The sequence below is a fragment of the Neltuma alba genome, unplaced genomic scaffold (genome assembly GCF_004799145.2).
Source record: "Neltuma alba isolate B1F8T4 unplaced genomic scaffold, ASM479914v2 tig00002863_pilon, whole genome shotgun sequence".
NCBI lineage: Eukaryota > Viridiplantae > Streptophyta > Magnoliopsida > Fabales > Fabaceae > Neltuma > Neltuma alba.
Window position 1 is genome coordinate 1035948 of NW_021633048.1, and position 13278 is coordinate 1049225.

General features: G+C 34.7%; 2 protein-coding genes across 2 annotated transcripts; one reads left to right on the top strand and one right to left on the bottom strand.

Annotated features, from left to right (window-relative positions):
* Positions 1–3875: 3875 nt before the first annotated feature.
* On the top strand, positions 3876–7133 carry LOC114739519 (putative kinase-like protein TMKL1). The gene is made up of 2 exons (XM_028927581.1): positions 3876–5355; positions 6200–7133. Exons 1-2 carry the CDS (start codon positions 3921–3923, stop codon positions 6838–6840), a joined length of 2076 nt encoding a protein of 691 aa, XP_028783414.1. The 5' UTR covers positions 3876–3920; the 3' UTR covers positions 6841–7133.
* Positions 7134–8036: 903 nt separating this feature from the next.
* On the bottom strand, positions 8037–13278 carry LOC114739518 (probable pectate lyase 8). The gene is made up of 7 exons (XM_028927580.1): positions 13099–13278; positions 12877–12930; positions 12440–12505; positions 9601–10243; positions 9263–9366; positions 8748–8886; positions 8037–8653 (listed from the first exon to the last, which is right to left on the bottom strand). The coding sequence occupies exons 1-7, from the start codon at positions 13218–13220 to the stop codon at positions 8432–8434; spliced, it is 1350 nt and encodes a 449-aa protein (XP_028783413.1). The 5' UTR covers positions 13221–13278; the 3' UTR covers positions 8037–8431.

Sequence of the window (13278 nt, forward strand, 5' to 3'; positions counted from 1 at the left end):
ATTAATGTTTAAAAATTAATAAAATCAGGTAAGTAAATCATTTATAAAAAAGTATATATTGATTTCCTTTAAGCATTTATTTTAGTCATTTGTTTAGGTAATTATTTTTCTAGTGAAAAACCTATTTAAAAATTGAAAAAAAATACGTATATGCAGCAAACTTTGACTATTTGTTTTTTCTTTAAGTTTTGAAGTGCATGGAAAAATAGAGTTTTAAATTTCCATAATCATAAACATCTTGATCAACTCAAGGATGTGAAAAAATAATTAATATGTATATTTGTATGCAGGTCTATGCATGTACTTTTATATCATTATGCAGCATAGCAATCACAAGATATAATGTTCAGGGGAGAAGTGTTGTATTTGATCACAAGACTTTAAGGTTATTATTTATTTATGAGCTAAGATACATTTAACACTTTTAAATATTAATATTTAATATCATAAACTAATTTATAATTCATTTAAAGTGTATTTTTAGTAACACTCTAAATTTTAAAATCTTATTGAATAATATTTTATCCATCTAGTATCATAAAATATTATTTGAGTTGCACTCACTATCCTAAGTTTGAAATATTATTATTGTTAGGAAAATGGCTTTAAGAATAAAATTGCATAAAAATCCTTTAGAACATCTGGTTCAAGTGTTACTAAAAACATATTTTAATATACTTTTTTTAGGTACACATATTTTCTTATTAAAAATCATCAAATATCAAATATTATATTAGACATTAAATATAAGCATCTCGTTTAATAAGCATTCAAACTTTAGCTCTTGATAACATGTGAGCAACTGTTCTTTGAGGATTGTCAAACTCATTACATCTTAGCCTTTGATTTAGTGATTGAAAATATAAATACCAATAAGAATAGTGGGGGAGAGGCCCACTGGAAGAATAGGTGGTACTTGCCCTATGTGAATAGAGCTCTCCAAGGCTCTCCTTTTTGTTCAACATAGCCATCCCATCATTGCTTCTTATTTTTGTATTCAGTCCTCCAAGCATGTGGCCCCCTTTTTTCTCTGATGCACCACACCACTAATCTTAACCTTTTCATAAAAATAAAAAATATAAAAATAAAACAAAAGCATTTTTATTTCATATGAAAACAAATGCTCTTCCGATTCTTAATATAAAATTTAATTATTAAGTTGATTTTAGTTCTAAATATAAGGCCTATTTTTCATATTTATTAATTTTTTTCTAAATTATCTTTATAAATACTTCATCAACCATAATCAACTACAAACATGTCATATTTTTTATATTTAACTAACTTACCTAACTTTCTTAATCTAATTAAATTAGTTAGATAGGTCTTATATTAATGACTGAAAGAGTAGATTTTTATTGGTAATAGATTTTTTCAGTTGAAAGTATGCAGGGTTATCATTGACAATTAAGTTCGTTTTTTTAGGCATAGTAGTAATATATATAAATATGTGGAACTTGTGGGGTGTGGCGATGTAATTTTGTGAGCAAATAATTAAACATAGTTCCTTAGAGAGCGCAAAGTAATAAAAGAAGGAACCCAAAATGAAAGGGAAGCGTGCACAGACACACAAAATAATAATGCAAACCTTCAAAAAGCAGCACAACAAAATTATTGAATATTCAAACGACAATGTCTCCTTGTTTCCTTATTTCTTCATTTTTTTTAAAATTTTATTGTTATATCTTCTCTTCTTCTTCTTTTACTTTTTTTCCCCACTTGATTTTTTTATTTTTAAAAAATTACAGCTATTAATTAATTCACTAAAGTCATTGCTCATCTATGACGGTGAACTTCGTTTCTAAACCCCTCTTTTGATGCTGACTTAAAAACCAGAATTGGACTTGCAATAATTACACACTCTTTATTTTTAATGCATTAGCCATATTTTAGAAGAATGCTTTAGTTTCAAATACTACCTCCGGTCTTAATTATAAGAACTAGTTAACTAATTTGAGGAGATTAAGGAAATAAGTTAAGTTAGTTATTTGTAACAAATAAGTTTTATCTTTCCTAAAACATTTTTACTAGTCAAGTATATTAGTTAGACATATCATTATTAAAATAATTACCTTAGAAAAAAATGTATAAACATTAGAGACAAAGTGGATTAGGGTCTTATATTTAGAACCAAAATAAAAATCAAATAAAGTTTTATATAAAGGATCGTAGGTAGTACTGTAGTAATCATTTCCAGAGATTTCAATTATATTAATTATTTTCTTTCATTTATGTTACTCCCTCTGCTCCTCATACCTTTTCCCACGTTTTTCCTTGGACCTAAATATAGAAACTTTTATAGAATATAATGCAATACTTCTATGATCCATTCCCAACTATACTCATATTCAAGTTATGTAAAAGAACATGAAAAATAGAACCTACACATAATTCTACTTATTCCAATAAAAAGTAAGAGTATGTTCAAAAAAGGTATGATTTTTGAAAATATGAGTCAAAGAGTATGTTCAAAAAAGGTATGATTTTTGAAAATATGAGTCTTGTTAACTATGTCCAACCAACTTTTTATCCATGAGATTCAGTTAAAGAAGAAGCACTATATTTAATATTGGAGAGGGTATTACTTTGTAATCAAGAGATGATGATTTAATGTTAGAATTTTTAAATGGTGGGAACAATTTGATTTAAAAATAATAATTTTTTACACTAAAAGTATGTACGAATACATATTCTTATTATTGTTGTTTGGTTAAAGTAGAGAAGTTTAAACTTTTAAAGAGTTGATCAATTTTTCCTGTGCTTGGTTTGTCAAAAACTTTAGCTTTATTAAAAAAAAACTCAGCTACATAGTACATACTTCTTTCAAAATTGATTTATCAAACAGCTAGATTTTATTTTTATAATATTTATTGTATATTTACAAACTTACATTCAAAAATCATGAAATATAATTTAATATTAAAATGATATTTTTGTCTTCAAAATTAAAAAGTATTATATGTATTTAAAATATATAATTGGACTCTTCAAAATAATTTTAAAAAAAGTCATTTATGAATTTTTTGAGACTACTTAATTTAATAATTTTTAAAAATAATACATTAGTTTAATGGACACAATTTGCAACCTAAGCGTGCCACTTAATCATTACATATAACAGATGACTATAATATAGTTAAATTGGGTGATAAGAGGTGGAACATTCTTAAACTCAGTTCTTAGTTACATTATATAAATAAAATAATCACGTTCAATTTTTTTTTAATTGCACTTAATTCAGCCCAACCTAAATCAAATACGATGGGAGATATTCTATGCTTCTTTGTTTTAATTTAGTTCCAAATTTAAGGTCACATTCTCATTTATTTTCTATATTAATTTTAATCATTAAATGATAATGATATTTTTTATATGAAATTTTTCTTATATCTATTATATCAAATTCTCTAATCACATTTAGTTATTTGTTTTATCTTTTATATGAATTTATAATTAAATAATAATATTATAAAAACCAGTACATGTTCAAGTTATGTACTTTTTAAAAAAAATTTTTTGAAGTACTACCTTCAGTCTTAATTATAAGATTTTATTTGTGAACTATAAATAAGGTCTTATAATTAAAACCGAATGTAGTAATTGTTAGGATTTTATATTTAAGATAGAATGGAGTAATTAAATTTTCTTGCAAAAGTGTTTTCATATGTTATTCTTACATTAAAAAACGAAAAGCCTAGCAATCAAAAATATCAAAATTCCAAAAGTTTTCACTAACGGTGAATGAATCTCAACCATACGATCTTACGTGTGTTAATCGAATCGGAGCCGTTGAAATACTAGACATCGGGCTTACTAATAGTCAACACTCTGTCAACTTTCCCGAAAAAGAGAGCGTCTTTCCTCCTTTGTGAGACTCGCTCCCCACTTCCACCTTTCCCCTCTGCTTCTTCACCTCATTCATGGCGGTGACGAAGCTTTTCTCTCTCTACATTTTCATGTTTACATTCTTATTCTGCAGCCACTACAACGACAAATCTAGTGCCTTTGCAGTCTCTTTGCCGCCTTCTTCATCTTCATCTTCTTCGGATGTCGAGCTTCTCTTGGGTAAAATCAGAGCTACCCTTCAAGGTAACGCCGATAACCTCGTTTTGTCTTCATGGAATTCCTCTATACCGCTTTGCCAATGGAGGGGACTCAAATGGATATTCGCAAATGGCTCTCCCCTGTCATGCAATGACTTGTCTTTACCCCAATGGACTAATCTTTCGCTTTTCAGAGACCCCTCTTTACATTTACTCTCTCTTCAGCTTCCTTCTGCAAATCTCTCTGGTTCGCTTCCTAGGGAGCTTGCAGAGTTTCCTATGCTTCAGAGTCTCTACCTCAACATCAATTCGTTGAGAGGGACAGTTCCTATTGAGCTTGGGTATAGTTCCTCACTCAACGATGTCGTTTTGGATGACAATATGTTGAGTGGAGCTTTGCCACCATCGATCTGGAATTTGTGTGATAAACTCGTTTCTCTTAGACTCCATGGCAACATGTTTTCCGGGTCTCTTCCTGAACCGGCATTGCCCGAATCTTCTTGCAAGAATATACAATTTCTTGATTTGGGGAACAACAACTTCTCTGGGGTTTTTCCTGAATTCATTACACATTTTGGTGGGCTGAAGCAGCTTGACTTGGGAAATAACATGTTTACGGGTTCAATCCCTCAGAGCTTAGCTGGGCTAAATAGGCTAGAGAAACTGAATCTTTCTCACAACAATTTTAGTGGGGTTTTACCTACTTTCGGTGAATCATCCAAATTTGGTGTGGAGGTTTTTGAAGGAAATAACCCTGGCTTGTGTGGGGTACCTTTGAGAGCTTGTAGTGGAACTCCTAGATTGAGCTCTGGTGCAGTTGCTGGAATAGTTATCACTCTCATGACTGGAGCTGTGGTTTTAGTTTCTTTGCTTATTGGGTATATGCAAAATAGAAGGAGGAAGGGTAAGGGAGATAGTGAAGATGAATTGGAGGAAGATGAAGATGATGATGAAGAAAATGGTGCTAGTAATGGTGCTATAGGCGTTGGTGAAGGCAAGCTTATGTTGTTCCAAGGTGGTGAGAATTTGTCATTAGATGACGTGTTGAATGCGACGGGACAAGTTATGGAGAAGACATGTTATGGGACTGTTTATAAGGCAAAGCTTGCTGATGGAGGAACCATTGCTTTGAGGTTGTTGAGAGAAGGTAGCTGCAGGGACAGGGCTTCGTGCTTGCCTGTTATTAAGCAATTGGGAAGGATTCGTCATGAGAATTTGATTCCTTTGAGAGCCTTCTATCAGGGGAAGAGAGGAGAAAAGCTTCTTATTTATGACTATCTTCCTCTCAGAACTCTTCATGATCTCTTACATGGTATGTTCAATGTGAAGTTACATGCTATTAGTTTCTCTTGAGTACTTTTACTTTCCTTAGATGCATATGCTTACATGGTATCTTCTATTGCAAATCACTTTCATTTTTTGCTTGGAGTGCCCTGGTTTTGTTGTCCAGTGTCTAATTTGATCGAAGATTTCTACAATTCAAAGCATTCATGTAAGACTTGGGACCATCTCAAAATTAAAATTGAAATGTGGAGAGATTATTTCTTCAGCCTTAGGAGAAACGTAAATGCCCAAAGATGGCAAAAATGCTGTCCACGGAGACCATGTGGGTTAATTACTTGCACTACTTTCAGTTGGATTAAATACTTCCTATAATTTTATTCATGAGAGGAAGATGATTGGCTATTCAATGAGGGGACACTGGTCTAGTGTCATGACGTTGTTAACGTTGTCCTGTTAGTGTGATCCCAATAAGCCCATAGCGTGGGTTGTGTAGGTGTTGCTTTATTGTATTTTCCAATGACAATGTTTGCTTGACCACCATTTCTGTTTATCTCACTTTTGCTAAACAATCATTCTGAATGTAGTTTTTTGATAGTTTATGTAGCAAAAGTTATAATTCCATTAGAAAGAAGCCAAAAAAGGGTTAGCCTTTATCCTTCTGGAAATGGGGGACCGGATTCATCGTTGACCATTATCCTATCTATTAGTAGAGTCACTTTTTTTGTGTTCACTGAACAGCTTGATGTATTGTGTTTCATTTTCTTAGAATTTTCTTTTTTCTTTTTAAAAAAGAAGGACTATAAATTGCAAATGGTTGAAGTTAAATATCTTGGCATTGACCATAGTGCTATAATTTTGCCATCCTACAACAGAAACTAAAGCTGGAAAGCCAGTGCTAAACTGGGCCAGGCGACACAAGATTGCATTGGGAATAGCCAGGGGACTAGCATATCTTCATACAGGACTTGATGTTCCAATCACTCATGGAAATGTACGATCCAAGAATGTGCTAGTTGATGAGTTCTTCGTTGCCCGGCTCACTGAGTTTGGGCTGGACAAGCTAATGATTCCTGCTGTAGCTGATGAAATGGTGGCACTTGCGAAAACAGATGGCTGCAAGGCTCCAGAGCTTCAAAGGATGAAGAAATGTAACTCGAGGACCGATGTTTATGCATTTGGGATATTACTGTTGGAGATATTGATAGGGAAGAAACCAGGTAAGAACGGGAGGAGTGGGGAGGTTGTGGATCTGCCTTCCATGGTGAAAGTGGCAGTGTTGGAGGAGACCACAATGGAAGTGTTTGATGTGGAGCTTCTGAAAGGGATAAGGAGTCCAATGGAAGATGGGTTGGTGCAAGCACTGAAGGTAGCAATGGGATGTTGTGCCCCAGTGGCTTCAGTGAGACCAAGCATGGAGGAGGTTGTGAGACAGTTGGAGGAGAATAGGCCTAGAAATAGGTCTGCTTTATATAGCCCTACAGAAACAAGAAGTGGCAGCGGCACCCCTTTTTGAATGTGAATTTTACATTCCAGTATGCCAATTAGGTTACGTCCGTTTATTCTGTGCTGTGACTGTTTCGGATTTGGATTTTTTCTTCTTCTTTCTCTTCATTTTTTCACTAGATTTTGGAAAGAGATAGACAGTCAGAGTATTTGTGATCTGTTTAAATAGTAGATATGTGACTCTTTTGAGTGATAGTGTCCATAAATTTCATGTCTATCTCTCCCTGAAATGGATGAGAAATGGTTGGAAGGAATTGGAAAGCATTTAAACTCGTATGCATCTTATTTTAAAGCAATTTTAGTCTATGATTTTTCTTTAACTGAACATTTGGAGAATGTATTTATAGAAATAGATGATCTAATCTCATTAGTGAGTGTCGTGATGAGCATAATCATATTGACAAACTCATTTTAGTACTCTGTAAACAGTGAATGCTATTATCATATATTGTTGGGTTGAATTTTTAAATCTTAGAGTAGTTAGTTATTTATCAAACTTCGAATTACTGTATTACTTATTTCTAGTCTTACAAGAATATAATATCTTAAAATGAAAGTACGAAAGGACTTGATGTATCTACCTGAATGATCACATGTTAAAGAGGTGCTCATGTGCGTCCTGATCTCCGTACCATAATCTGAGTCATTTTAACTTGGCATAAGGAGGTAAGGAATCAAGCTAGACTGGTCTTGTGTCTTGTAGGATACTTAAGACAAGTTGCATTTTAATTTATAGATAATGCAATTTGGTATAAATTTTATTATATATATTGATATTGATATAGTCGGTCATTATGGCTTTTTTTTTTTTTGTTTAATAGTGACATTTTTCAATTTAATCAATATCAATATGTATTATTCAAAAATTACAAATAAGACAATTTATTCTTCATACTCTGGACTAATTAAAAATGTCTATATATAATAATTCTTGTGACACCTCTACAAAATAATGCATGCATGTAATCAATCATATTCAATGTTGACTAGCCATGTTAAAAGCTAAAAGGATGTAATTAAATGTTCAAAATACTTTCAGGATGTAATTAAACATTTATTTAAAACTATCTATAGAGCTAATATAAATATCAAATGTATTCTAAAATAAAAAATAACTTAAAATTACAAGGCGGGGGGCAGGAAAATTAAACTTGGATTTGAAGAAAATACACAGCTAACCATTATAGTAGTACGTCTCTCCTCTACTCCCTTGGTTCATTTCATTTGAAACAAACCAAGAGTTTTTTTTTTCCCCAAAGAAGGTCATACAATAATAATCAAAGAGACGAGTTCTGTAGAATCTGCTTCCCTTGGAAATGAAGAAGCAGAAAGAATATCCAGAAAGTTGGGGAAACTAATGGCTTCTTCAATAAAAGCATTGTTATCAATTTGACAACAACTGGGACATGTAAAATTTACATTTACACGGTTTCTCCCAACACCTTAATGGGAAGGACAAACAGGGGATGTGACCTCAAGTACGGCCTCTCACTCTACATATCTATAATAATGCAATTTTCACGTAGGAGAAAGAATGAAAACTACTTATTTTCTTCCTTTCTCCATTTCATTGATCCTTCTTTTGATGGAGTTTTGTGGTTTTAACAGGTGAAGCCCCTGCGGCAGGTAAGAACACCAGCTCCAGAAGTAATAACACCAACCATAGAAGATGACTTGGCCCCTAAACTGGAGGCTCTGGCATAGCTTGCAGAAGCACCCGCTCCTGATGAAGTGAAATAGGCTCCATTTAACATAAGGTCTCCCATTGACCTCCAATTCCAGTGCTTCCATATCCTAGCGTCTGTGCCTACTCTCTTCGTCACCTGGCCACATACCAAGTATCATATATTACTCCTCTATAGTCTATATATAAACTGCCATGTCTCTGCCAGTAAAATTCACGGTTCAAGATTTTACCTGCTTCGCAAAACGGTTTCGAGGGGCGAGGTATCGGTTGCCCTGGCTGTTAATCGTGGGATCAGCACTTCCACCAATTGCATACATTTCCCAGTGGGTATAGTCATTGTTTACCACATGGAAATACCCGTGTCTGCACCTGTATAACCGGAAAAGTTCGCCTCCATTATTGGTATAAGTTTTAGCAAAGCAATTAGATTATTTTCACATCAATTCTGTCATCTCTTGTCGCAACAGTAGCTTAATATTAAAATGTACTTGTATTAGGGAATAGGCATTTGGAAAACTAAAAGACAACACCATTGCTATTAATATTACAGTTATCCACATTACCATATGACTGATCACCGAACAGAGTGGAGACCCTGGGGAAAGAATAGGCCTAGATACTAAAACAGTCATTAAAGTTTATTGGTAATCCTCTAGTAACAAGGCTTGTGGTCCATCTTACATATCATCTGCCTACAAGCTCCAGAAGACTGCTACTAATCGAGTTTTCTTAAAAGGAATGTTACCTCGGCATTCTCTGGATAAGACCTTCCCCAAAATGATTGTAGGCAATGGTTACTTGCATCTGCTTATCCCTTACATATGAATCACTGTGGCCCAGTAGCATAACCTGCATAATTGAAAAGCTATAAGTATATATAATCTTAGGGCCTATTTGGGAGGACTTAAGAAATCCTCTGTAAGCATGTTTCATGCAAAATCGAGACAAAAATCTTCTCACATACTTGCCTCGTATTCTATAAATCATTATTAAAAAACTACATATAAGCTCTTTAATCTTTATAAGCTGTTTCAAACGGGCTCTTAATCCTAGAAATAAGAGGATTAGAGGAAAATCAATCACCTCATTGTGGTGGGTGAAGTAATTGTTGGAAATGGTAATAGCAGTGGAGCCCATAATTGCATCAATAAGGCCATCAGCGCACTTAGACAGTGAGTTATGGTCAATCCAAATGTGGCTTGAAGCAAAGATGGAAATCCCATCTCCATCAGCCATACTTCTCCAACCATAATGAGTTGGTGAGCTACGAACCAGTGCATTACCAGTGCGTTTGCAGTCATGGATATGTAAACCATGGATGATGATATTAGTGACGAATTGTATAGTAATGCACGCCCCATAGGCAATGTGCACATTCACTCCACGACCATCTATGGTCTTGAAACTGTTCATGATAAGCTCTTGCTTTAAAGTGATGACCATGTCCCTCTTGAACACAATCCACAAGGGTCTGTCTTGAATAACAGCGTAGCGCAGGGTGCCTGGCCTTGGGTTGACAGGGTCATCATCCCTTGGATCAGTCACAATGTAGAACCTTCCATCACGGCCACCAATGGCATTACGTCCAAAACCAATTCCACAATTGGCCAAACGCTTTCGCCGTCTGTGCCAAAGTTTGTCACAGCGCCAGCAGTCATCAATTGGATTTCCGGTCACACATGAGAAGAAACCCAGATTCCTTCTCTCAGTATGATTGCGTATGCTCCTGTTAAATTCAAAGTCACCGACATAAGTGAAATTAATGCTAGAATTATAATATCTTATTTGTTATTTAAAGTATTTGCATTGATCTACTAATATGTTTGAAGATATGTCAGAACGATCCGAGAAAAAATAAATGAATAATTCACGGGAAGTCAGAAGGGAAGCATGTGACACTATTTAATTACAATGCCCCACCAAAAGGAAAGTCCAGGGGGTCATGTGGGTCTGCAATAATGCATACGGATAGAATGATACGGTCGATACGGAAACTGGGGGGTTGAATATCTGACCTGAAATTTCTCTGGCAATAAATAAATGCCAAAGGTGGAGGAGGAACAACTAATTTCTGCTTACTACTTGAGGGTGTCGGTGGTGATGGCCAAATAATTAACTTGAGTCATTTGATAAGGTTCTCTGAGATAGAAGATGCTGGATCAGCTATAAGCTAAAATACATACAACTGTGTGTCACTCTGTGGAAAGAATGATGGAGAAACCAGATCTCTTCTGCAGTTTGGAGTGTAGGCTTATAGGGACAGGCTGGAGAGGGAAAGCCCATTCCTTTGGGTTACCCCACCTTGTTGGAAGATGCGCGAACTTCATAAATTCCTTACAGTCTGAACTGGCCATTGTATTTGGTCATTTGGGTGGAGAAATCATGAAGGCAGTCAATTAACAAACAAGAGATCTTTTTGAGTTTTTCTTTTTTACTGATTCAGCCAGTGTTGGGAAAATGATGTGGAATGGATGATCGAGTTAGATATAAGGGTGTTGCATTTGCATGAGTATCTTAGAGAACCCAACATTAGGCCATTGAATTCTCGGTGAATCGGCCAAATACCAACAGAATTGCAGAAAATCACAGCAACCATAGAATCAGAGCCAAATTTACACAAAAAAGTTGGTAAGAAAAAATACAGTGATTTCACCGACCGTCTATCAATGAAAATATAATTAGTGAAGCAATTAATGGCACTAGAAATGTAAGGAGTGAGAGTGTCTGCTGGATCAACGAATCTGGAATACTGAGATTGCACATATGAATAGGATATTCGGGCCAAGAAATAAAAGCAGAAGCCTAAAGCTGGTATTTAATGACAACAAACGATTTCTTTTTTTTTTTTTTTTAAAGGCCATCAATTGACAGCAAAAGATTTCAAGTCAAATGTAACTATGTTTAAAAATTAAGTAATTTATTGAACTAAGAGATAAAATATCAATAATAGTGTGATTGAGCGATTGATAATTCTAAGAACATAAAAAAATGAACTGATATATAAGTAGGCAAGATAGGTTGACTTAAAGTCACTCGAACAGCGCTTTTGGTATTGAAAAAGGCATCTGTACTTGGAGATGATATTGAGATAAGGGGAAGAAAAAGACAAGAAATTAATATTATGAGCGACAGGGTCGGATCTCGGGACATAAGCATGTGGTTAAAGCTGGCATATAAAATATAAAGGTTCTAACTTTCAATAGATCTCGTTCTGCAAACAACATGGTGCTTCCTTGGAGCTTTGAAGGGCAACTTCACAATGTGAACGTTTAATTTATTAATTAATTAAAGCCATATTTATATTTTCATTAAAAAAACATATTTATATTTCCATATTAAATGAGCAAGAAACAGAGGCCCAAGGGATCCCATATTGCATTTACTTTCGTATATTTAATATATGTGGAGTTTCATTAAGTGGGTCCCGGATTATAAACTCTAATAATTTTACCTGTGTGAGTGGGGAACTGGTGTTCTTCCTAGGTAATTAATCTTCATCGTTTAATGATTCTGCTTTAAACGGTCGATGGTAATTTTTTTTATCAGTCCAGCCAAGCATGTGGCTTCTTATCAAAGGAATTGGATGAAAAAGAAAACAGAATTTTTCTGGCTTTGATTTAAACACTTGACATGTTGGACGCTGGTTTCTTAAAGGCAATATTGACGAATAAGGACGAAAACGGCATGTTTTCTGAGCCCAAAACACGTATAAACTAATCTACCAAGCACATGACCCTAGTAATAGCACAAGGGAACGAATAAAAAAAAGATAAAAAAAGAAAAGGAATTTGTGTAATTATAAAAATAATAACGAGAGAGTTAGTAATAATTTCATGGGTGTTTAAAGTAATTTAAGTGAAAAAGCCCAGTCTTCACAGATAGAGAGAGAGAGAGAGAGAAGATTTCAGTAGAGAGAGATTACATATCAACCATGGAAGCTATCTCCTCCGGGTCGTCCACTGCGTGTTCATTTAGAGCATCATCTAGCCTGAAAAATTACAAGAATATTGTATCAAGAAACAGATGTAGCAACGACACCGCTCTGTGCTCTATTGACTGGTTAACAAATTTGCAGGTGGTAAAGACCAAAGAGTAAAGCCATTGTCATGAGCTGCGACCCAGCGAGTAGAAAAGCATCAAGACTGAAATGAACTGATTAACAGGTGAGATCCGATCTGAAGGGCTCAGATTGTTCCTTTTCTGAGATACACTACGGATTCATATCTCGAATATAGTATATCTCAACAAAACGGTTATTTGGCAATTGGCATCCAATTCCACGTGAACGGTCATTGCCGTCATTGAGAATTCAAACGGGAAGCTTAAAAGTCCAACGACACGGTGATTAATTGCACTAACCTGTCCGCCATTGATGAATTCTTCAAACTCTGCAACTCCTCTGTTTCTACATTCCTGTTCCAGGCAAGAACAAACAAGTCACAAACTCATCGACCGATCACATTGTAATGCGTCAACAAACAAAGCGCTAAAGTGTCTTAAGATTCGAAATGAATCAAAGTTCTCTGAAGCTCATGAAACACAGAAGAAAGCTGTGATTTCTCGTTGCTGGTTGATTGTTACCTTGACTGTACAAGACGGCCTTTAGCATTATCATTTCCATTCAATGGCTTGGCGCTAGATAAAAGCAGCGCCACAGTCAGAACGAAAAGGATGAATGGCATATTCAGAGAAACCTCCACCATTATTGCTTCTGCTCTCTCTCTCTCTCTCTCTGTGTATTTTCCTCTGTTTTTGAGAAAA